Source organism: Chiloscyllium punctatum, chromosome 20, assembly GCF_047496795.1.
Source record: "Chiloscyllium punctatum isolate Juve2018m chromosome 20, sChiPun1.3, whole genome shotgun sequence".
Classification (NCBI taxonomy): Eukaryota; Metazoa; Chordata; class Chondrichthyes; order Orectolobiformes; family Hemiscylliidae; genus Chiloscyllium; species Chiloscyllium punctatum.
Genome location: NC_092758.1, coordinates 80,181,944 through 80,207,835, shown reverse-complemented (window position 1 = coordinate 80,207,835; position 25,892 = coordinate 80,181,944). Strand labels below are relative to the sequence as shown.

Genomic DNA, 25,892 nt, shown 5'->3' with positions numbered 1-25,892 from the left:
GTCTATTTATCTTATCCATGCCCTTCACGGTTTTATAAACCTCAGTCTCCGATGCTCCAGGGAAAACAGCCTTAGCCTATTCAATCTCTTCCCTTAGCTCAAATTCTCCAACCCTGGCAACATTCTTGAAAATCTTTTCTGAACCCTTTCAAGTTTCACAACACCCTTCCGATAGGAAGGAGGCCAGAATTGCACACAATATTCCAAAAGTGGCCTAACCAATGACCTGAACAGCCACATCATGATCTCCCAACTCCTGTACTCAATACTCTGACCAATAAAGGAAAGCATACCAAATGCCACCTTTGCTATCGTATCTACCTGCGACTCTACTTTCAAGGAGCTATGAACCTGCACTCCAAGGTCTCTGTTCAGCAACACTCCCCAGGACCTTATCATTAAGTGTATAAGTCCTGCTAAAATTTGCTTTCCCAAAATGCAGCACCTCGCATTTATCTGAATTAAACTCCATCTGCCACTTATTAGCCCACTGACCCATCTGATCAAGATCTCGTTGTAATCTGAGGTAACCTTCTTCACTGTCCACTACACCTCCAATTTTGGTGTCATCTGCAAACTTACTCACTATACCTTTTAAGCTCACATACAACTCATGTATATATAAATGACAAAAAGTAGTGAACCCAGCACCAATCCTTGTGGCACTCCACTGGTCACAGGCCTCCAGTCTGAAAAACAACCCTCCACCACCACCCTCTGTCTTCTATCTTCGAGCCAGTTCTGTATCCAAATGGCTAGTACTCCCTGTATTCCATGAGATCTAACCTTGCTAATCAGTCTCCCATGGGGAACCTTGTCGAACGCCTTACTGAAGCCCATATAGATCACATCTACTGCTCTGCCCTCATCAATCCTCTTTGTTAATTTTTCAAAAACCTCAATCAAGTTTGTGAGACGTGATTTCCCACACAGAAAATCATGTTGACTATCCCTAATCAGTCCTTTCCTTTCCAAATACATGTACATCCTGTCCCTCAGGATTCCCTCCAACAACTTGCCCACCACTGACATCAGGCTCACTGGTCTATAGTTCCCTGGCTTGTCCTTACCACCTTTCTCAAACAGTGGCACCATGTTTGCCAACCTCCAGTCTTCCGGCACCTCACCTGTGACTATCGATGATACAAATAGCTCAGCAAGAGGCCCAGCAATCACTTCTCTAGCTTCCCACAGAGTTCTAGGGTACACCTGATCAGGTCCTGGCGATTTATTTATCCACTTTTATGCATTTCAAGACACCCAGCACTTCCTCCTCTGTAATATGGACATTTTCCAAGACATCACCATCTATTTCCCTACATTCTATATCTTCCAAGTCCTTTTCCACAGTAAACACTGATGCAAAATACTTGTTTAGTATCTCCCCCATCTCCTGTGGCTTCACACAAAGGCCGCCTTGCTGATCTTTGAGGGGCCCTATTTTCTCCCTAGTTACCCTTTTGCCCTTAATTTGTAAAAACCTTTTGGATTCTCCTTAATTCTATTTGCCAAAGCTACCTCCTGTCCCCTTTTTGTCCTCCTGATTTCTCTCTTAAGTATACTCCTACTCCCTTTATACCCTTCTAAGGATTCACTCGATCTATCCTGTCTATACCTGACATATGCTTCCTTCTTAACCAAACCCCCAATTTCTTTAGTCATCCAGCATTCCCTGTACCTACCAGCCTTTCCTTTCACTCTAACAGGAATATATTTTCTCTGAATTCTTGTTATCTCATTTCTGAAGGCTTCCCATTTTCCAGCCGTCTCTTTACCTGCGAACCTCTGCCCACAATCAGCTTTTGAAAGTTCGTGCCTAATATCGTCAAAATTGGCCTTTCTCCAATTTCGAACTTCAACTTTTAGATCTGGTCTATCTTTTTTTCATTTTACTTTATAACTAGTAGAATTATGGTCGCTGGCCCCAAAATGCTCCTCCAGCCACCTGCCCTGCCTTATTTCCCAAGAGTAGGTCAATTTTGCACCTTCTCTAGTCGGTACATCCACACACTGAATTAGAAAATTTTCTTGTACACACTTAACAACTTCCTCCCCATTTAAATCCTTAACACTATATCAGTCCCAGCCTATGCTTAGAAAATCCCCTACTGTAACCACCCTATTATTCCTACAAATAACTGAGATTTCCTTACAAGTTTGTTTCTCAGTTTCCCGCTGACTATTAGGGGGTCTATAATAAAATCCCAATAAGGTGATCACCCCTTTTGTATTTCTCAGTTCCACCCAAATAACTTCCTTGGATGTATTTCCGGGAAGATCCTCCCTCAGTACAGCTGTAATGCTATCCCTTATCAAAAACGCCACTCCCCCTCCTTTCTTGCCTCCCTTTCTGTCCTTCATGTAGCATTTGTATCCTGGAACATTAAACTGATGTGGTAGGTTCAGTGTATAACCATGGTTAACATGGGATTATGGGGATAGGGGGATGCTCTTCAGAGGTTCAGTGCAGACTTGATGGGCCAAATGCCCTCTTTCGGCACACTATGCTTTCTGCATAGAATGTATTATAGATTCAATGATATTAGATTGATATTCTACAAAGGCATTTCCAATCATTTTTAGACAGTGGGAGGAAGAGTCGATAAAAAGTGGCGCTGGAAAAAGCACAGCAGGTCAGGCAGCATCTGAGGAGCAAGAGAGTCAACATTTCACACATAACCCTTCATCAAGTCCTTATGAAGGGCTATGTCCAATACATCGACTCTCCTGCTCTTCAGATGCTGCCTGACCTGCTGCGCCTTTTCCAGCACCATGCTTTATCAACTCAGACACTCCAGCGTCTGCAGTCCTCACTACCTCCTGACTGGGGAGGAAACTCGCAAAGCCGGGGAGAGAACACGCAAACTCCCTCAGGCAGTCACCCAAGGCTGGAATCAAACCCAGGTCCCTGGCACTGCGATGCAACAGTGCAAACCACTGCGCTGCCCAACTCGTGATGGATTTCTGGGAGGCCAAGCTGCCTTCACAGAATAGTAGTAAATAATTGATGCGCTGATACAAAATATCAGTTCAATGAGTCATTATGGAGCTTTCACTTTGAGGCATTGAGGGCATACAGCAGACTGAAAGATCTCGCTGAGGTGCAGACCAAAAGGACACAAACACAAGACAAATTTGGTAAGTGAGTCTCCTAATTCATAACCATAGAATCCATACAGTGTGGAAACAGGCCATTAGGCCCAACAATTCCACCAAGACCCATTCCCCTACCCTGTTACTGTACATTTCCCCCAGACTAATGCACCTAACCTACACATCCCTGAATACTATGGGCAATCCACCTAAACTGCACATAATTGAACTGTGGGAGGAAACCAGAGTACCCGGAGGAAACCCACGCAGACACTAGGGGATTGTGCAAACTCCATACAGACAGTCACCCGAGGCTGGAATCGAACCTGAGTCCCTGGTGCTATGAGGCATCAGTGCTAACCACTGAGCCACCATGCTGCCCTATAAAGGAAGCTATGAAGAGCCTGCACACAGCCTTGCAGTTAATTAACACGTGCTTCCAGTTCTAAGTCTGTGAAGTTCACATCATTGAAACTCTGCGATATTTTAGTCAGACATCCAATTTGGACGGATACACCTAGTCATCACCTCAGGTGGACAGTGTAGGTCAAAGCCACCACAGCATTAGCAAGAGGGACAATATTCTCACACTGACTGCATCCCCCTCCCCCCTGTCACACACCCACCTTAATTCCATCCCAACCCACTTTTACTTGACTTTTTCTGTCCTGTTTGATATCTTTAATCTGAAACAATTACATAAATCAAATCTCCGAAGACAGATCTTTATCAGAAAATTCCTGCGGGCTTTCATTTTCTTCACCGCAACGTCGAGAGGAAAACAATTTCAAACCCCAGGATGGCCTCACGAGCCCACACGCAAAGGTAGCCTGCTGCTGATCCAGTCTCTCAGCACTCTCTTTCGCCTTTGATGCTGACGAGGTACAATTTCTTTTTAAAGTAATTGTTTCCATCAAAAAAGGATGTTTGTTTGACCGGGGTGGGGGGGTGGGGAGGCGGGGTTCATTAGAGAGGCAAACAACTCCGTGTCATGAATGTAATGTCCTCTCCCCCTCGCCGCTCCCAACATGCCCAAACCCTCCGCCATCTCCCTAATTCCTTCCAGATAAGGAAAATGGCTTCCCATTGTCAACTCGTGTGAATAATCAGTCCCTTGTGTAAGAGTTGAGGCACCATTTGGTGGCTTATTTGAGCACAGGGATGAACTTGAGGGTGAAAACCAACCACAAGGTCTTCAAAATCTGCGTTCTCCAAACAAGCGCCACACATGCACCTGCCCCCAGGGCTGTTCCAGCGTTCATTTTGATTCACCCCACCCCCTCCCCCATTTTTATCCAACAGAACCGTGACTGTACCACTGCGTTAGAGCTACCCTCTCCTGTTCATGTCTCAGGCTATTGGGAGACACTGCGTCACTGCCATTTCGTAAAGGACAGAATACGTTCCCCTCCAACAATACCTAAAGCCAGTTTCCGAGGTCACCTGATGGTGCACAAAACGGCTGCCATGCTTTTGATGTGTCATCAGTGGCTGCAAAGTTTTTTGGGATGAACAGAAAGGTGCTACATCAATGTAAATTTTGCTTTCTTGTACCCCAACTAGCCCGAGATTAGCTAACAGCACAGATGTGCCTGTACTACTTACAACTGAGCAGACTCCTGCCAGTGTTTAAATGCATCAACAAGGAGCAATATTGTAGGAGTCCTTGTTGACATCCTAGCAACATTAACCAGGGAATTCAAAATGGACACAGACAGTTCAAAAACAACTTCAGCAAACAGGATTCCCACGATAATCTCTTAGACTCCAACATGTGGAGAGTCAGCAGTTAAGAAAACCTTTGTCTCAAAGTCTTGAAAATCTGACTTTGTCTCATTGTGTACAGTATGAACAGTATAGCTGCTGTTCACAAAATTATGTGACTGTCAAGTGAACGTTATCTTTTTAATTACAGCACTGTGCATTATGAATGAGCATCGTATTTTTGCGTTCTCAATAGTCACATTTTAACAATACAAGCCCATTGCAATGCAATGAGGTGGTACATGTAATGCTTCCCACCACCCCCCTCAACCAGGTTCTCATCCTGCCTAAATCCCCTTCCTCAGCACCTGCCTACGCAACCGACTGATCTCGCATGGACTCCAGACTACACTCAGTCCATCACAATTTGGACCTGACCAGGGCAACCACTACCTGCAGCAAATCCAAAGCCTCGAGAAATGGTTCTCCCTCCAGATCCTCCATTAATTCTAGCCACCCGACGCCTGGAAGAAGAACAACTCATCTTCCACCTTGGGACCCTCCAACCCACACAGGATCAATGTGGATTTCACCAGTTTCCTCATCACCCCTCCCCCCCACCTTATCCCAGATCCAATCCCCCAACAAGGCACTGCCCTCTTGAACTGTCCTACCTGTCCTTCTTCCTTTCCACCAATCCGCTCCGCACTCCTCTCCGACCTATCACCATCACCTCCACCTTGATCTATTTATCGCATCCCTAGCTACCTTCCCCACAGCTCCACCCCTTCCGATTTATTTCTCAGCCCCCTTGCCCCCCCCCCCAACCCAAATCCTGATGAAGAGTTTATGCTGGAAATGTTGACTCTCCTGCTGCCTGACTGGCTGTGCTTTTCCAGCACCACATGTTTTGACTCTCATCCTGCTGTTTAATCATGAAGTGAACCACATCTAAAATCCAACACTGTTCTCATTCAACATTTCCCCAACTGCATCCTCCAGAGTGGTGGGAGTGGATCAGAGGAAAACAATCCAGACTCAGCACCTTGACTTCCCATCGCAAACTCCGTGACCCCCTGGTCCCAGATTCCACCTCCGTCTTCCTGGAGGGCCAGAGAGCAATTGCAAAGCTCAGCCACGGAACTCACTCCACACCCAGGAACGACGTCCTGGTCAAGACCTTTGAACCGGAGTCTGTGTCGCATGCCGCCTCCTCAAATCGGTTTGAGGAACCAAGAGCAACACAAGTTGGGGGGAATGTGACAAGTCTTCAGCACCCTTTCTCTGCCCCACACCTACAACTAGTGAGACTTGGGCGCAGAAAATTAACATGACTACCCTTGCTGTGTTGGACCCATAGTGTGTTGGACTGTGCCTCTCAAATGACATCATTCAGCTAATCATACTTTGAACAAATCTATGGCAACAGAGTCAGCGAACAAGGTTATTAGTTGGCGTCTAGTGAGTTGGAAGACAGAGGGAAGTTGGTACTAACATAATTCAGGAGAAGGCCAGACCTTGGAGAGACCCTGGTTGCTAGAGTCCACAAAAGACTGGTCTAACGGTGGGAAGAGAGTGGGAAGGAGACAGGAGAGGGGGCAGGGTTGGGGGAAGAGAAAAAGAGATGGTGGTTAGTGATTTCCAAAGACAAGAGATACCATTCCTGCCATTCATTCATTGTCAAACAGATAAAGCCACAGAGACAGGACAACACACGGACAAAGATGCTGACTTGGGCTTAATTGCACTGTGTTAGCTTTACAATTGTGATTTGCTTTCCCTTCTCTTTCAGGGTGACCTCTCAAAAGATCCTGCTTGAGAAATGTATGTGGCAGTGTTGGCATTGGAACTGTTTTGAGTTGATCCCAAAAGACAGCACTTTTTCCATATTGTCCAAGCCCACTGAAATGTTGTTGCCTTTACCAACCCTTGAGAGAGTGGACGGTGACTTAGGTTTAGCATTTATGAAGGCTCCTACTCTGCCAAACACACAAGAATTATGTACAGCTGTCAGTCAGAAAGTTAATGGTGGGGTCTTTCAGGGTTAGCATTATGGCTACGGCATTCCTGATCTTCCTCGATTTTAATCATCCAGTCTGTGTGCTTGCGACACAACTTTCACATTTCCTCCACAATCAAGGTGGACAAAATGGAGTCTCGTGGGGTGGGGTTTATGAGGAGGATAGTGGAGTGAAACGATACTTTAACTCTAATCCAACGGGAAGGTTGGCTCATGGAGATCGTGCATTATGTGACCGGGCTGTGTTACAAATATTGCAAAGCTGAGGAGAAACCTCCAACATTAGACCCAGGGGCCCTGCTACAACAGCCACTCATACACGCATCCCGCCCTGTGAGAGTGTTTGAATGCGGACTGAATTTTGCTTGTTTTTATTTTTGTTTTGTTCTTCTGGTAGACGCTCAGCCTGACCGCACTGACCGAAATCAGCCTATGGCCTATCGTGTACGTGAGCTCACCTTGGAGACTGTTAGCGTTGGCGCTGGTGCAGGTCGGAGGAGGGGAGGTCTGTGGCCTCACCACCGGAGCGAAGGCGCTTTTTTGTTTCACTGCAGAGACCATATTGGCTGGCGAGAAAGAGAATATGCCAGAGGTACTGCTACAATTTGAAGGAAGGCTGGTGGAGGAGGCCATGGTTGGACTGGACGGCACTACTGCAACAAGAAAGGAGGAAATATGTCAACCATTTGGGTGCCATATATATATTTTGTTCATATACATATATATCTCTATATATAGGTATATGAATTTGTAACAATTCATCGACTTTTTTCAGGATATGTAGTCAATGATGGAGCAAGACAATTTGAGTCATTTTTTTTTTTAAGAGAAAAAAAAGTAATTGTGTGACCACAGCTGGATAGAACGATTGGTTGTATCTCCACTGGGTCACTTACCTGGCGACAATGGTGGCTTAACCCTTTCAAACCCTGAGTTTGCTGGTTAACACCTCTTTTTTTTTGAAAGGTTCGTTTGTCAGCCACGGATGTGGCACGGTTGACAGGTCGAGGATGTTAAAACAACCAATGAAAGAAAGGTAGGACTGGGGAAGGGAGGGGGTGGTGAATCTTTTTAAGTTATTTTTGTCAAGAAACACAAGAGCAAAGAAAACTATTGGGGGCGGGGGGGGGAGCAGGGAGGTGAGGTCTGGGGAAATGGGATTGGACGGGCAGATCCAGTCAATGTAGAAGTGCCAGAAACAGTCAAATGCCATTCACCTCACACCATAGTGTAGTTACCTCAATAGGCACAGCGCCTTCGCTTGTTTTTTTTTAAAATGCACAAGTGCATCATTTTCTACGTTGAGGGATTGCTTTGGCATGTCAATAGTTTGCCTGCAGTGTGCATTCAGTTTAGACATTTCCCCCACCATCCTGCTGCTCCCATGTCTCTTCCGTGGCCCAGCTTGATTGTCAATGGCAAGGTGTTTTCAATCAGACAGCACACTCGTGGGTACAAGAGAAAAGAAGTCATCGATTGATGAAAATTAGAGCTAGGCAAACCGCAGCCAGAGATAGAAAAACGTCTTCAGCTAAGGTCATCTCAGCTCCTTGTAATGCGAGCAAAGTGCTGCTTGTTTAATCATTACTTACGCAATTAGTTTATTGATTGAATTAAGAATGACGCCTTTTAATTAGAGAGTCTGACTGAGATGGGACAGGTCAGGCAGCTATGAGAAATAGTGAACTATCCACCAACCTCCCCTGTGTTTTAAGGAGACAGTGTCCCCCTTTTGGCCAGCCCGTAAGAAGCAGTGCTCTGAACTCCCTGCAGCTGAACACCAACCCCTTCAGCTGTGAAGTTCAATCGAGCCCAAGAGCAAATATCGAAGTGTAACAGATCAGCTGTAGTTCCTATGCTTGGACATTATAGAAAGCTGAAGCATTGAGTTACACTGAACAGGCTCCATTGTAGAATTACAAAACCATCAGGTCACTGACACCATTCTGTTAACGTGCAGCTCGGCTCTACATTTTTACTTGGCATTAATCAACAAGGTGTTCGAAATTGAGTGCTAATTTGATTTGGAAATTTCAAGGAATAGCAATGAGACTCCCTTGGTCGGTGTGTTTATGAGGGGATCTAAATTGCTTGCTTAGGTTTTGTGATACAGTCAGTTCTGCTATAAGGCAGTAGTTCCATTGTCATGCAATCCCGTGTTATAAGAAAATCACAATATTAGCACCATTTAAACTGACAGGGCCGGAATCACATTATAACCAATACCCGCTTTAACACTTCACGCTTTAGAAACAGTGTCCCCAATTTGACAATCGCGTCACAGCAAACACGTGTTAACAAACGTGCATTACAGCAGAATGACCTGTAGTTTTATTATAGTGATAACCCAGTTATTTTAAATGGTTGCTAAACCCCTAATGTTGCAGGTGAGGACTCGAACATTTAACAAACTCCTAGTCACAGTGCAGTGCATCGGAAGACAATACATAAAATAGTAAACATTCAACACTGACAGCAACAATGGAATGAAAATGGTTTCTGCACATTACTTTATCAATGAGCCCTTCTGTGTAAGCTGAGAAATTCCTGAGAGGTGCTGCACAATTTGATAGTACAAGGAGGTCTCCCTGATGTAGCAACGGCAAGGAATCATCTGAATCCTTCCAGAAAACTTGTCCCATTTTAACATAAGGCCTGAATGTTTACTGACATTACTGGTGAGGATAAATAATTTGAGATGACATAGGCTGATGGATGACAGGAAGGTAGGGCCAACAATGCTTGAGAGCCAACTGAGTATATGGAGCGATAAGTCTTTTCCTATGATTTTCAGGTTTCTATGTAAAATGATGCTGTCACCTGTTGATACACTTCATTGTGGCTCATTATTGCTTCTTCTCTAGAGGGTAGGATAGTTCTCCAATACTCCACCTAACATCTGCATGTAATACACTCACACACATGTAAATCATCAGAATTCAATGATTATAGAGTTATATAGCATGGAAACAGATCCTTCGGTCCAACTAATCCATACCAATCAGACATCCCAATCTGATCTAGTCCCATTTGCCAGCACCCAGCCCATACCCCTCTAAACCCTTCCTATTCAATTACTCATCCAGATGTCTCTTAAATGTTGTCATTGTAATTGTACCAGCCTCCACCACTTCCTCTAACAGCTCATTCCATACACGCACCACCCACTGTGTGAAAAGGTTGTCACTTAGGTCTCTTTTATATCTTTCCCCTCTCACCCTAAACCTATTCCCTCTAGTTTTGGACTCCCCCATCCCAGGGAAAAGACTTTGCCTATTTACCCTATCCATGCCCCTCACCATTTTATAAACCTCTATAAGGTCATGCCTCAGCCTCCAAAGCTCCTGGGAAAGAAGCCCCTACCATGCAACAGCTTGCCATTCTCTAACTTAAACTCCACCTTCCATTCCTCGGCCCACTGGCCTGTCTGATTAAGAGTCCATTGTACTCTGCAATAATCTTCTGCACTGTGCAAAACACCACTTATTTTGGTGTCATTTGCAAACTTAGTAACCATACCTCTTATATTCACACTCAAATAGTTTATATGAATGACAAAAAGCAATGGACCTAGCGCCGATCCTTGTGGCACACCACTGGTCACAGGCCTCCAGTCTGAAAAGCAACCCTCCCACACCACCCTCTATCTCCTACCTTCAAGACAATTTTGTATCCAATTGGCTAGCTCTCCCTGAATCCCATGTGAGCTAACCTTAATAACCATTCTACCACACAGATCCTCGTCAAACACTTTGCTGAAGTCCGTCGAGGCAATGTCTATTACTGCTCTGCCTTCATTAATCTTCTTTGTCACCTCTTCAAAAAAACTCAATCAACTACATTGGTTGAAATGAACACGTTCAGCACAGAATGGGAATATTGAAAACCACATTTGGTTTTTATCTTCCTTACAGATCCAGTTTTGGCCCTTAGTTATTAGATCCTGAGTTCAGATTTTCTAAAGCCTACTACATGTTAAGTTAATCTCACCACTGGAAGTCAGAGGATGATACAAAATAGTTCTATTGTAGTCACATATTAGTAGACAAGATCAACTCAATGCTGAGTCTTTGCAGGTCTCACTACAAAGAGTGCAATTGCTGACTGCTGGATGAACAAAAGGACTGATTTTCAGGTGTGTGCTGTCAGAGAGAAGGCCTGGCTGGTGGGTGGCCACAACTAGACACACCTCCTTTGTTCACTCATGATTCATTCAGTCGTAACTACAAGCTTAGGGTGACTTCATTTCAATCCCCGACCCTGCATAATGTTGAACAACTCTGTATTCTACCTGTTGAGGTCATATGTGAATGTGTGAGAGGAGAAGGTGTATCATGGTAACTCTCACTATAGTCATAGTCCAACACCCATGCTAATTCCTTGGCCACTCAGGTTCAAATCCCAACATGCATTTAGTGGGCATTAATAAAACCTGGAATTGAAGTTTGATTCCAAATGGTGCCCACTGACTTGCTCTAAACATCCAATAGAAATACTTTTGGGAAAGGAAATCTGTCAACCTTGCCCCATGCGGACTGTATGTGATTCCAAACCCACAATAAATTCTGAAGATGAATCATACTGTACTTGCAATGTCAACTCTGTTTCTCTCCACCGATGCTACCAGACTTGCTGAGTTTCTCTAGTATTTTCTGCTTTTGTTTCAGATTCCCAGCGTTCACAGTAATTTGCTTTTATCCTACAGTAATGTTGTTGGTTCTTAATTGCCTTCTGATGGCCTTGCCAAGTCATACTATTGGAGGGCAATTCAGGATGGGCATCAAGTGATGGCCGTGCATGAGAGAATATTTTTTACATGTTAAGTCTCTTAAACTAAGGTGCTTTATCTTGTTCACAAAATTGTTCGAATGTTTATTGCAAGAGATGGCTGTTAACTTTGCAGAAATTCTGGTATTGGACTCTTTTTCTAAATCCCCTACTAGCCCCTATTGCTCAATCAATCCAAAATATAAACTCTGTATTCTCTCCAAGAGGGTTGCCCTGACCTACTGAGTATTTCCAACATTTTCTCATTTTATTTCAGAAGTCCAGCATCCACAGGGTGTTTTGATTTTCCATCCCTCACATCCATGTCCGTTTTTAAACTGGATCAACAATTTATTTGTCTCGATTGAGCTGGGTCATGGTTGAACAGGTCAGGTCCTAGTGAACATGAGTTGGAGAAGCAGTCTGAATCTCTGCACCACTCGCAGGAGAGAAGGTCGCCTTTTGCAAACAGACTCACACCCAATGTTCTATTAGACTTGACAGAACAATCAAAACTCGATCTAAATCCTCACTGAGTAAATCTATACCTGAGGTTGCAAACACATGCCTTTTATCTTCCCATTTTACCGACAGTCCCGTGGATTTTTTCGGAATTTCCTCAGGGATTCTTCTGATCCCCACAGGAAACTCCCAGGGATTGTTCTGAGCGGATGATTGCATGTAAATGCTGATCTGGTCCCGAAATCAGTTTGAGTTAACCGTCTCCAGTCTGGAGTTACGAGGAATGTATCTCATCTCTGCACTACTTCTGTTCTGAATCTGTGATAAAGTGCACCATTTGGAACACAATGTCCTCAATGGGACTTCCTGGTGGATAACCTTCTAGCTGAGAGCTTGGCTCTTGCCCAAAATTGACAAGAAAGGTTCTACTTTAAAGTACAAATGGTTCGGTACTATCTATCAAAGTTCTCAATTCAGGCACAACATGGTTCCCGATTAAGTAACATGATCCCCTTGCTTGAAATAGAAGAGAAACTTTACTTTAACAGTTGAGCCAACAATATAATTGAGTGAGAAATACAGAAAAGATGTTGGGTGTGTCCATTGTGCATTGTGGGGGTCATAACACTAATGCCGCTTCAATTGAGTGAGTACCCAGCAAGAGAAGATAATGGACAGATGGTGCGGCCAATTCTAATAAGGGTAGGGTCTGGTATGTGCCTGTTTTTTTTTACTTACTGGCATATGGTGAATTGGCAGCAGATCCATTGAGAAAACCTGGAGAGCCACCCAGGTTGGACATCCCAGCGTTCCCATATCCATTCATACTCGTTGTGACAGAGTTATAGCTTGTCTGCTGTGGGGTGGAGCTCGGCACATATCCATGAGGAGATACACTGCTCGTGTTGCGAGTAAAGCCTTTATTGAAGAAAGGATACAAAAGCACACATCGTCAGTATCTCTCTCTCTCTCTCTCGCAGTTATTAGTGATCTCAGCTATATTCTTGTTCTTTGTTACTTTAAAGGGCTGGTAGCTAAAACACAATAACGTTGATAAAATTGACCAGGCATCATTTGTTAATTCATAGAATCCCTACAGCGTGGATCTAGCCCCTTCAAGTCCACACCAACCCTCCGAAGAGTATCCCACCCAAACCCATTCCCCAACATTTACCCCTAGCCTACACATCCCTGACCACTAGGGGCAATTTAGCAAGGCCAATCCACCTAACCTGCACATCTTTGGATTGTGGGAGGAAACCAGAGCAAACTTGGGGAGAATGTAGAAACTCCACACAGACCCGAGGCAGGAATCAAACCTGGGTGCCTGGTGCTGTGAGGCTGCAGTGCTAACCACTGAGCCACTTTGCCATTCACAGAACTGCCACAATGCAGAAAGAGGCCATTTGGCCCACCCAACGCACTGAGCATTTTGATCTACTGCCAACTGTCCAGCGTCTACCTGTTCATATTGTTTTTGATAAATAATCATTAAATGCCTTCTCCAGTAACCCATTCAAAGCTGCCTTAGCCACACTCCCAACCCATGCATTCTAGTCACTAACAACTCACTGTGTCAACACGTGTTTTTTTTCCCTCACTTCGCACTTGCTTCTTTTACCAAATCCTGTAAACTTACTCCCACTGGTTCTTGATACTTTCTTGTAAAATGAAGAAATGAACAGTTTCTCCCTATCTGCTCTCTCCATCATGATTTTGAAAATTTCTATCACATCTCTTCTGAGCCTTCTCTCCAAGGAAGTCAGTTCCACCTTTTGCACTCTATCCTCATAACTAAAGTGCTTCATCCCTGGAACCATTCTTGTGAACCTCTTCTACAGTTTCTTCAATGGGTTCACATCCTTTCTATACAGTGCTTTCAGAACTGCAGGCATTGATATAGCTGTGGTCTAACTCATGTCTTATATGAGTTCACCCTAACCTATTTGCTCTTGATTTGGAGGAGCCAGTGTTGGACTAGGGTGGACAAAGTTAACAATCACACAACACCAGGTTATAGTCCAACAGGTTTATTTAGAAGCACTAGCTTTCGGAGGGCTGATCCTTTGTCAGGTGGTTGTTGAAGCAGCCCTCTGAAAGCTAGTGCTTCCAAATAAATCTGTTGGACTATAACCTGGTGTTGTGTGATTTTTAACTATTTGCTCTTGTACTCTTATGTCTCTGTTAATAAAGTCTAGAATACTGTATGCTTTATTAACAGCTCTCTGTACCCGTCCTGCCACTATTAACAATTTGTGTACATCCAACTCATGAATAGGTCCAGGTCTCTATGCATCTGGTACTCATTATTATATATTGTCTCTACATTTTATGTGTAAGGCACTTGTGACACCTCATCTGAAGTACGGAGCACAGCATTGATCACCTTGTTGAAAGAAGAATGTGAAGACATTGGAGTTCAGAGAAGGCTGGCTAGTCCCAAAGCTGGAATGGGTGGACTGGTTCATGAGCAAGGGCTGGATTTGTGCCACAGAAGTACAGAAGAGTAAGAGGTGACTTCAGTTTTAACACATCAGAGGGTACTTGATGGGAGAAGGTTTCTACTTGCAGGAGACTCGGGAACAATGGGTCACCATTTAAAAATAAGGAGTTGTCTATCTAAAACAGTTAAAAATCACAAAACGCCAGGTTGTAGTCCAACAGGTTTATTTGGAAGCACTAGCTTTCAGAGCAGAGCAAGATCATATCCAAAATAGAGCTGAGGTAATATCCCTCAGAGGGATGAGGAACACTCTTCTTGGAAGCCGAGAGCTTTTTCATTTTTTACTAAAAGCAGCGGTGGACGGATTCTTGTTGAGCAAGGGTTGGAAAGATGATCTGGGGGTGGGTAGGCAGGAATATGGGTTTGGGGTTGAATGGCAGCCTAGAGGGGCCGAATGGCCTACTTCCTAATTCATGTGATCACGTGCAAGTCTGAGCTCAGTCGCATCACAAAAAAAGTGCCAAGAATGGAAGAGTTCAGAGGGAGACCAATCGAAGTAAAACACACTGCAGTCACACATCGTTATTGTAGAGAAATAGCAATACTGATGCTACACAGGCAGAGTAATTACTCACTGCCTAGCTACAGCAGACTTGTGAAGCAGCATCTAATATACCACGTTAGGTACTGATCAATCCTTCTCTTTGGAGTTTAGTGAATCCTGACTTTTCCCCAGTTTTATATATAAACATTTGAAATGTTCTAAAATCTATTTTGAAGTTGCTGCCTGGGTTGATGTTGCTATTCTGTAACCCCAGAATGTCCGGCTGGAACTTCTTTCCTTTCCTTGGCATTAGGCTACAGTGGACTTGTCTATTTAAACGGAACCATTTTCACGACTGAAAATGATGAATTGGGGTATGCAATTGCAGCAAAGCAGAGACCCTCCCTTATGAAAAGAGAGGAAGAAAGCTGTTCTTCAACCAAGATCACCCCAAGGGATGGAAGAATGGAATTAACTTATGCTGTTACCCTTTAGTTCAGAGAGTGGTTTCAAATCTCACCTGGACAGCTCTGATGGGAGTTTCTCCTCTCTCGATCCTGCTTTTAGTGGATTAAGTTGAAACAAGTTTGAAAATTTCTCAACTCAATCCTTTTTGTGAAGCCCGCACCCCCCGTTCACAAAAGCGATTTGACACTAATTAGCCATCACCTCCAAACAGGGGTGTCAGATGGAAAAAGGACATTTGTCCTGGCACAGATGGACTGTGCCCTACTGAGGTTACCACTGAGGCACATCAATGGGCTACAATAGACTTGACTCTGCTCAGAGTTCTGAGGAAGGGTTGCCGGACCCGAAACGTTAACTCTGATTTCTCTCCACAGATGCTGCCAGACCTGCTGAACTTTTCCATCGATCTCCAGCATCTGCAGTCCTCACGTTCTCCCTTTTCCATCAGTGCCTTCTTTGGCTCTGCTTTACAACTCTGGCTTAGATAGCATTCATTTTCACAAGCAAAGTAATTCACAAAAGGAAGCTCCTCATTCATGTCAAATTTAACATTTGTTTTAAAAAAAAGAGAATGCAACATGGCATAATTAAAAACGGAGGAACCTCAATTATCTGAAGGACACGGGCAGGGAGTATTTTGTTCGATTAATCGAATTCTGGATAATCGAATGCCGGATAACACAGTTAAGGCGCGCGTCGGGACCTTGCGATCTTGCCGGATAATCCAATATTCGGATAATCAATGTCGGATAATTGAGGTTCCTCTGTATTCAAGTTTGAGAAGATGGAGCTGTATCTCCGAGGATGGGAGTTTCCTCATCAAAGCTGTCCTTGATGAAGGGATTAACGGGTTTGTCTTATGCGGGAAGGTTGAGCCGAAATCACTGGAGTTTAGGAGGATGAGAGGCAATCTAATTGAAACATAGAAAATAACTGAGTGGACATGACAGGGCAGATACTGAGATTATCTCCTCATGGGGCAATTAGAAACAGGGGACATGGCTTAAAGTTAATGGGCTTCCAATTGAAGGCCTAGATGAGGAAGAATTTCTTCTCTCAGAGGGTCATTAAGTTTTGGAACTCTCTTCCGCACAGAACAGTGGAGGCTGTTGAAGATATCAAAGACTGAATCAGGCTGTCAAGGGTAATGGGGACAACAAGTAGAAACGTGCAGTGAAGGCCAGATCAGATCAGCCAAGACATTACTGAATGGGAAAGCAGGTTCAATGGGCCAAATGGCCTTTTCCTGCTGGCATTTCTTATAATCTTATGACTGTCGACAAATTGTTGCATCGTGATTTAACATCATGGAGTGGAGAAGTGATGTTAATCAAGGAGATAGGAAGATATCCATCAGAACCCACTAACGTATTCAGCCTTGACTGGTTTATTTCCTGGGATGTTTGCATAATTGGAGCATCCTGGAAGCCAATGTGGTCCAAGGAGCATATCCATGGACACCTTTGTATCTTTGGTTGGTAGTTAAGAAAGACACAAATGTCCAATTCCCTCAATTTCTGCTACATTGGGGATTCCACAGTGTCCCTCAGCAAAATCCGCATTGATACTTCGGAAAAAAAAACTATTGGCTAATGGAAAATCCAAGCCTATCTTTACAGGCAGTTTCGCTGCTGACTATAAACTTGTCCTTGTTTTTTTGCTGGCGATGGCAATATGGGGCTGCCCTTCAGTTTTACATTTTAGCCTCAAAATCTAGTGAGGTAAAGAGAGGGCTATATAAAGAAAATCACTAAAAGTCAGTGTTTATACGGAGCATCGGTAAAGCCCCAGAAAGGAAGCAAGAGACTAAAGGCAGTTAAACTAAATAACAACCTACAATTATTGACACGATTCGCAAGCACCATGATCACATTCCAAAAGTCGTGCAAATTTTCACCAAATCCTGTCGAGCTATTTTAGTAGAAAGATCTATTTATAGCATTTGTCAACAGAAAGTGTTTACAAAATGCTCACTGCTAAAATTAAATCTTAAAGTAGCACAAAACTCTACTGTAATCAAGTAACCACCTTTTAAAGTCAGGTATTATGCTAAAGTTTAATCTGTGCTCCAAGGGGTGTATTGATATTACTGCATGTAAAATTTCTATGCTACAGTATGGACATTATAATGACCGTATGTAGGGTATTCAGTGTACAATTTGTATGATTACTGCTTACAATAGCATCTAATATGTGCTTTAAGTGATACATTACAAGCACTTGTATAAAGTTATGTTATACAGTATAACTGTTTAAAATTATCCATTTCACTAGTAACTTGCTAGTCATTAACAAGACAAAACAACCGAGCCTAAATCTCAGGGAATACAACCTCCAGATCGAATCTTGAGAAAGGAAATTGCTTTTGCTTGCACATTCAAGAGAAAACCATGTTAGAAATACAGAACAAAGAAGAATAATGGCACTGAATAAAACCACTTGGCCCATCTTTTCCCTGCGGTCTAAAGAAAGAATTATCCTTCCAGCTCTTCACTCTAGAGCTCTGGAGGTGACAGCACCTCAAGGGAGCTAATGCTTCATGTTTCTTTTTAAATGCTATGACAGTTTCTGCCTCTACAACTCTCTCAAACCAGGAGTTCCAGAACCTAAACTGAATGAAACAATTTCTCATCAATTCCCTTCTAATCTTTCTCCCAATTACTTTGAACCTATATCCCTTGGCTATTGACTGCTCTGTTAATTGAAATAGGTTCTTCCTATCCACTCCAGCCTGGCTCCTTACCAGTTTACTTTTAGCACATGCACTTAACATCCCTATGTCCTCTACATTTCTCAGAATCCCACCATTTATTGTATACTCCCAGACGTGTCTGTCCGTCCCAAATGCATTAGCTCACTCTTCTCTCAATCGTTTTCCATTTGCTATCTTTCCACCCACCTGACCTGATCATTAGCATCTAACACATATACATTGGCGTGCTCCGTCGCTGTCAGTCATATGATCAGTTTCTACTTCATTTGTCAACATCTTTATGCATGAACCTAATCATTGGTATAGATAATGAACAGCAAGGGGCCCTGCATTGAGTCTTGCTACACTTATTCACTTCCACCCCCACTTCACCACCCCTCAGAAATAAAAATGTGAGCATATAATCACAAAACTGATTTTGACTTTCTGTAAAAATGGGCAACCTGAAAATTCTCAGTGGCAGTTTGTGGAATCACTTCCTCCAATGAGAGGAGTGCGCAAGATGGAGCTGTTTTGGAAGGTGGGAGGGGGCGGGGGGGGGTGGTGGTGGTGCGAGACAACTCTATTCAGTGTGTCAAAGCCTTACCTTGATTGGCAGCTTGAGAGGACTCGGACACATTGACTGCCAGCTGCCCACTGAAGGAGTTGACCCCCATCATCCCTGCATGGACGGATGTGTTACTGAGAGCTGGGAGTTGGTTGTGGTTCCGAGGCACACTGTACAGGGCCTCTGCAATGTCAGCTGCTCGCTTCAGGATTATTTCCTGCCAGGCATTTTGAAGAAAAAGAAAAGTTGTTAGCTGCAAGCACAAGAGAAATAAGCTGACTGCCAGCAAGGTAGAAAGTATTTAAAACAAAGATATATTGGTGTGCAAAAGCATTAATCAGTCGCACTGTTAACCTCCTGACCTTATTCTTCCCCTCACCAGGTTTTGTTTCCATACCATTCATTGGCTGTCAAGGTCCCTAAGTCTCCGATATCCGTCAGTCTGAGGCATATTCACAAGCCTGGCCCTCACTCCCACATCCCTCAGAATCCAGCCCCTCATCCCCACATCCTTCGGAATCCTGTATCTCACTCTCACAGCCCTCAGAATTCAGCCCCTCACTCCCACATACCTCAGAAAATTGTACCTCACTTCCGTACCCATCAGAATCCAGCCCCTCACCTCCACATCCCTTAGAATCCAGCCCCTCAATCCCACATCCCTCAGAATCCTGTATCTCACTCCCACTTCCCTCAGAATCTAGCCCCTCACTCCCACATCCCTCAGAATCCTGTATCACCCTCTCAGCTCCCTCAGAATCCTGCCCCTCACTCCCACATCCCTCAGAATCCTGGATCTCACTCCCACTTCCCTCAGAATCTAGCCCCTCACTCCCACATCCCTCAGACTCTAAACCCTCACTCCCACATCCCTCAGAATCCTGTATCTCATTCCCACATCCCTTAGAATCTATCCCCTCACTCCCACATCCCTCAGAATCCTGTATCTCACTCCCACATCTCTCAGAATCCAGCCCCTCACTCGCACATCCTTCAGAATCCTGTATTGCCCTCCCAGATCCCTCAGAATCCAGTCCCTCACTCCCACATCCCTCAGAATCCTGTATCTCACTCCCACATCCCTCAGAATCCAGCCCTTCACTCCCACATCCCTCAGAATCCAGTCCCTCACTCCCACATCCCTCAGAATCCAGTCCCTCACTCCCACATCCCTTAGAATCCTGTATACCACTTCCACATCCCTCAGAATCTAGCCCCTCACTCCCACATCCCTCAGAATCCTGTATCTCATTCCCACATCCCTCAGAGGATGCCCTATCCCTCAATCACCCAGTGCTACGTATTCAGATTCCTCCTTCCCACATTGCCCAGCCCTTGCTGCCAATGTGTTATCCTTAAACAATGAGATACAGAGCCCACCATTACCTGGTTGTTATGTGGCATTCCATAAAGCGCCTCCACCAAGTCAGCCGCCCTCTTTAGTATAACCTCCTGTGGAAGAAAAGGACAATTGGCAATCAATCATTTTGATTCACGACTATTCAGATTCGTGGATCATTTTGCATCTAAGTGACACAGTGAGAATGGATTGGCTCCAGATCCAAGTCTGGTGCCCGTTTGGCATCAAATCAGATTTTATTCTCTGCTCGACATCACACACAGAACCCCATCAGCACCCACATTTCTGCCAGACCTTTCTGAGATTGTTCCTGCCCCCAAGACACATTCACAAGCAAGGGGTTGGGTCTGGATTCCTGAGTCGTTTTCCCCATATTTAGCAGGAGGATGTAAAAACGAGCCCGAAAGCCGCTGTAACCGCCAGTTGGGCTGACGGCAGCTACGTCAGCATAGGCCCGGGGCTGGCAATGTTCAGGCCTGCTTGACTTATCGACACTCAACAGGCTGATGGGAAGCCACGAAGCCAGACAAACAGCTGCCCTCCCAGCCTGTGTGCACGTGTGCATTCTGCAGACAAAGCAATCCAGACTTATTATTGCAGAGTACAGGCAATTGGCTGACAATCCCTTTTTTTTATCAATGGAATAACTCCCCGTGGTTTGAAACACTGAACTGCTTAAAATTAAAAGGCCAGTGGGGACTGTATGAGTGGTTATTCATAATTGCGCCTACATTTTAATAGATGTTTTAAAATTATTGATACGTTCACACAAATGCATGTATATCCTGATTTTTCAATTTAACATCCAATATATCTTCTCTTTATAATTTACCTTTTTGTTTCTTTTGTGATCACTTTTGGACAACTTCCTTGTGTATTAATATTCCCCAGCATTACAAGAGGTTGCATTTCTCGATATGCAATTGCACCTTTTCATCTCCAGGGTGTTATTCTGAAAGGCAGTCACGGCTATCCTGTGGTCCAACACAGCGTGGCATGCACAGTAAGATCCCACAAACAATGAATATCTTTAATATTGCTGAGAGAGCTCAGTCGCACCAGGGGACCTCCTTGCTCTTCAGGTGGTGCCACAGATCATTCAAGAGCAGGCAACAGACAGGGTCTGCCTTTCACATTTCATCCGATGTTCATTCAGTATCTCTGACAATGCAGCACTCTCACAGCACTTCACTGAGAAGTCAGAATAAGTGCTGCATTGCCAGAGTAGAACTTGACCGACAGACTTGGCACCACGTGGTGGAGCATCTAGTTACGTGCCAGGCCTTACCTCTTGCCACTCCAAATATCCCCCCCCCCCCCCCCACCCCCCACTACCACCATCACTTCAAATAGCCCATCCTGCTGTCATTTACCCCATGGTGGTCTGGCAGAAACTGGGCCTTGGGTGGATACACTAATAATAGCAGCCAGAAACTTCCCAGACTTCCCAGGCATTAACTGACTGCCAGTTCCCAGGATTCGATGGACTGAATGGCCTTTTTCCACACTGTAGGGATTCTATGGTTCTATATCGGGTGTGTCGTATCTGCACCAGTATCAACTCCATCTCACCACATTCCTCCCACCTCTCACCACCACCACCCCCCGCTCCCACCCCGGTCTTCCATCCCACTTTCATCTCATTCTGGTCCAGTTAAGTGTCCAACTGGCATTTGCTGTGCCCACCTGAATACAGGCAACGTGGGTCTTAGAAAGCAAACTGCCTCCATTAAATGCCACCCAATTAAGTTTTAAGCGAGTTTATCCAGACAAAAATACAAAATCAAAAATACAAAATCAAACACTCCAGTTCTCACGTTTAAACAAAACAGATCTAAGCTCTGTCACATTATCGGCTAATGAAATTCAGAACAACAATTCCTGATATTGAACTGAATAGTTGAGATGAATTCACAGAATGCCCTTGCAGTGAACACTGACAAAATACTGGCAGTTGTATTTACACACGTTAACTTTAATAAACGCATTCCCAAAGACAAAATCACCTTTTGAAACAAAAGCATCCTGCTGTCGATTTCACCATCACGTACCCTGGATAAATCAGCTCCATTTTATACGACAGGTTAGGATCAACAGAAGAGACAATTCCTCTTGTCCCTGTCCGGTTAAGTAAGAATTTCCACTCAGTTTGTGCTATTGATCTGCAGAGCTCCTGAGGAACAGCAACAGTACGGCTACTGTGTTGGACCTATATCTGAGGAAAATATTGGCAGCAACACCTCCTTCAACCCTGTTTAACTGGACTTCTCAACAAAGCCTTTCAGTGTCATTGTGACAGTTCTTTGATTTTGTTTTGATTTATTTTTTGTCACATGTACCTCGGTACAGTGAAAAGTTTTGTTCTGTGGGCAGTACAGGCAGATCATACCTGCATTTGGGACAGAACAAAGAAAGCAATGTTACGGCTGCAGAGAAGATGCGCAAAGGGCGAGGTCAATGATACATTTAAAATTTGAAAGGTCCATTCAGAAGTCTCGTATCAGCAGGGAGGAAGCTGTTCTTCAATCTGTTGGTACATGTGGATAAGTTTTTGTATTTGCCCGATGGATGAGGTTGGAAAGGAGCCTTTGACAATGTTGGCTAGACAACATCACACAAAATGGCTACCCCAAAGCTGCATCTTAAAGTCGGCTAAGAAGGGATGATTGAAAAGCATCAGTAATCATTCATGTATCATCCCTTGTATACCCCTTGTATAGGGGTCAGGATAAAGGAAGAATTCAGTCACCTCATTCCAAGAGAGATGTCGGTATAGTGGTCACATCACTATTATCCACAAGCACAGGGAAGTAAGTGTGAAAACTACCAAGGCAGCTGCAGGAATTTAGATTCAGTAAATAAATGTTAAATTGTTTCAGGATTTGAATCCACGAACTTACTGTCAATTTTCACAAAAATTTGATTCTCTAGTGTTCTTTAAGGAAGGAAGGAAATTCACAGCAAAGCACTTGACTCTAATCATTGATAATAGTCTGGCAAGCCACGCTGGTCCAGGACAATTATGGATGAGCAACAAGTCTTGCCGGCAATGTCCCATGAAAAGTAAAGACTGAAGAAAATGCCCTTTAAGACCCAACACTCCCTATCTCTTCTTTAAGACCCAGAAAGACTTTCTGACTCAAAGAAAAACCCTTATCCTAAACAGCTCATATTATGATTTCTCCTTCCTGCTTTTAATAACTTCCTGATACAAATTACTACATGCTGCAGTGGGTAAATTGCTTTTAGCCATTTAGAGCGACTGTATTCGCTACTAAACAGCTTTTGGACAGCCCCGGTCCCAAGAGCACAATGAACTTTGTGAAACCTCTACCACTTTGGATGTTCAGGCAAGACTATAGTAGCTCATCTTGTATCATCTTTCAAACACCGAGCTACTGCTGTAATTTTCCCACATAAAACAAATCATTGCTGAGAAAACAGGCACCTGTTGTGAAGCTGCTGCCTTGTCCTCATCAGAACAGGATCACAAGAACACCTCGATGAGAACAATAATTTACACTAACATATCAGAACAACTTATAAGACTGTCTACTGCCTCATTAAACAGGACTGGCAAGATCAAGATCTGGATTGCACTCTCAGCTTGCTCTTTATATTGTTCAGGTATTTATACTATCTATATCTCTTTAATACAATGCAATTTTTCTTCTTTGTTTCCTCTATTTTTCGGGTTTTTAAAATTCTTTAACAGAATGAGTGCATCGCTGGTCAGGCAGCATTTACTGTCCATCCCTAATTGCCCAGAGGGCAGATCAGAGTTAACCACTTTGCTGTAGGTCTGGAGTCACAGGTAGGCCAGACCAGGTAAGGATGCAGTTTCTTTCCCTAAAGGACGTTACTAAACCAGACGGATCTATCCGACAATTCGCAATGGATTTATAGTAGTCGTTAGATTCTTAATTCAAGATATTTACTGAATTCAAATTCCACCATCTGCCATGGCGGGATTCAAACCCCGTTCCCCAGAACATTACCTGGGTCACTGGATTAACAGTCTAGTGATAATACCACTAGGCCATGGCCTCCCCATTTTGTAACTAAGAGTTGTGCCTAGGCACTTTGTACTTAATATGGTGCCCTGTGTTAGCAACAGTGTACACTTTTCACTGTACTCCTGTTCTTTTGTAACTTGAGTACCGTGGCAATAAATCTAATTCTAATTCAAGATTACATTGTTCTTTGATTACAGTGGGAATAGTATGACACAAATCAACGGCGTCAAGTGAGGGTGATGCAACATGTTAAATACAGACAAATCATTTCCTCTGAAGGGGGAATCGAGAAAAAGGCAACATCACAGTCAAAACTAAATCCAGGCCATTTAGGATTGAAATCAGAAACATGATTGCAAGGAACAGACATCTAGAACTGTAGAAATCTAGAAAACAGACAGTCCACCAGAAGGAACCCAGGGGTGGGCAACAGGGAGACCACAAATGGGCAGGAGATAGGGCAGGGAGCTGGAACAAACTACAGGTGTGGAAAGAAAGATGGGCAAGGAGCGTGCAGGAAAAAGGTTTTCTGGTTGCAATCCGTAGCACATTCCAGGAATCTCACAATGTGTGCGGCGCTGCCCAGCAGGTATTCTTACGTTTTGTGGAGACCCTGGTCAACTGACCTTTCTACAGGGCACTATGCTGCAAGGTTTTTTTGTGCACATTGAGAGATGAAAACCAAAGTAGGTGAGAGCAGACACTTTAGGCAGGTCAGTGGGTAAAATACCAGCAGTGAGCTGAACAGGGGAGGTGCTGGAAGGAGGTGCTGCAGGGATGTTGGCAACTTAGGAGGCAGTGTGTTATTTAGAGTCATAGAGATGTACAGCATGGAAACAGACCCTTCGGTCCAACCCGTCCATGCCGACCAGATATCCCAACCCAATCTCATCCCACCTACCAGCACCCAGCCCACATCCCTCCAAATCCTTCCTATTCATCTATTCATCCAAATGCCTCTTAAATGTTGCAATCGTACCAGCCTCCACCACATCCTCTGGCAGCTCATTCCATACACGTACCACCCTCTGTGTGAAAAACCTGTCCCTTAGGTCTCTTTTATATCTTTCCCCTTTCACCCTAAACCTATGCCCTCTAGTTCTGGACTCCCTGACCCCAGGGAAAAGACTTTGTCTATTTATCCTATTCCATGCCCCTCATAATTTTGTAAACCTCTATAGGGTCACCCCTTAGCCTTCAACGCTGCAAGGAAAACAGCCCCAGCCTGTTCAGCCTCTCCCTGCAGCTCAGATCCTCCAACCCTGGTAACATCCTTGGTCTCATCAATAACTGAAGCAGGATGTCCTTACCTTTGTGTTCAATTCCGTTCAAAATAAAGGATAGTATTGCATTTCACTTTTTAAGCAGGATTTACAAGGGGTGGAGGTGATATGGTAGAACATGAGCTGGGAGGGTGTAATGTGGGAGTGGAGGTATCGCCTGTTGTCAGGAGTAGTCTACAGTCAAGTGGATAGGGGTTCATTAAATGACCACAATTGGACTGACAGGGGCAGGATGGGAAGGTAGGCCGGTGTAGACACAGATACATGGGTTGGGAGGGGAACCTTGGTTGCGGGTGGTGGATGGGAGAAGGAGGGAAGATGTGATGTCTGTGGGTCAATGGGATGAGATACTGAGAAGGAGATAAGGCTGGAAGTTACTGGCTCATCATTAACCTTTCATCATGCCAGAAATTGAAGCGGCGCAATAGAGAAGAAAATGGCCACTCTCTGAGCGAATGGGGTCAGCAACTCG

At 44.2% G+C, this 25,892-nt stretch overlaps 1 protein-coding gene across 8 annotated transcripts in view; it reads right to left on the bottom strand.

Moving 5' to 3' along the window:
- The window catches only part of ebf1a (EBF transcription factor 1a), a 456,422-nt gene that overhangs the window by 6,622 nt on the left and 423,908 nt on the right, over nucleotides 1-25,892 (bottom strand). For 4 of the 8 annotated variants that reach the window (XM_072591112.1, XM_072591113.1, XM_072591117.1 and 1 more), the window contains 5 exons: nucleotides 20,148-20,213; nucleotides 18,801-18,978; nucleotides 12,785-12,964; nucleotides 7,276-7,470; nucleotides 6,293-6,355 (listed from right to left, as the gene is read on the bottom strand). In XM_072591112.1, coding sequence (XP_072447213.1) covers nucleotides 6,293-6,355; nucleotides 7,276-7,470; nucleotides 12,785-12,964; nucleotides 18,801-18,978; nucleotides 20,148-20,213 — 682 coding nt within the window. The remainder of the gene's footprint in view (nucleotides 1-6,292; nucleotides 6,356-7,275; nucleotides 7,471-12,784; nucleotides 12,965-18,800; nucleotides 18,979-20,147; nucleotides 20,214-25,892) is intronic. The other 4 variants (XM_072591114.1, XM_072591116.1, XM_072591118.1 and 1 more) reach the window with 2 other exon arrangements.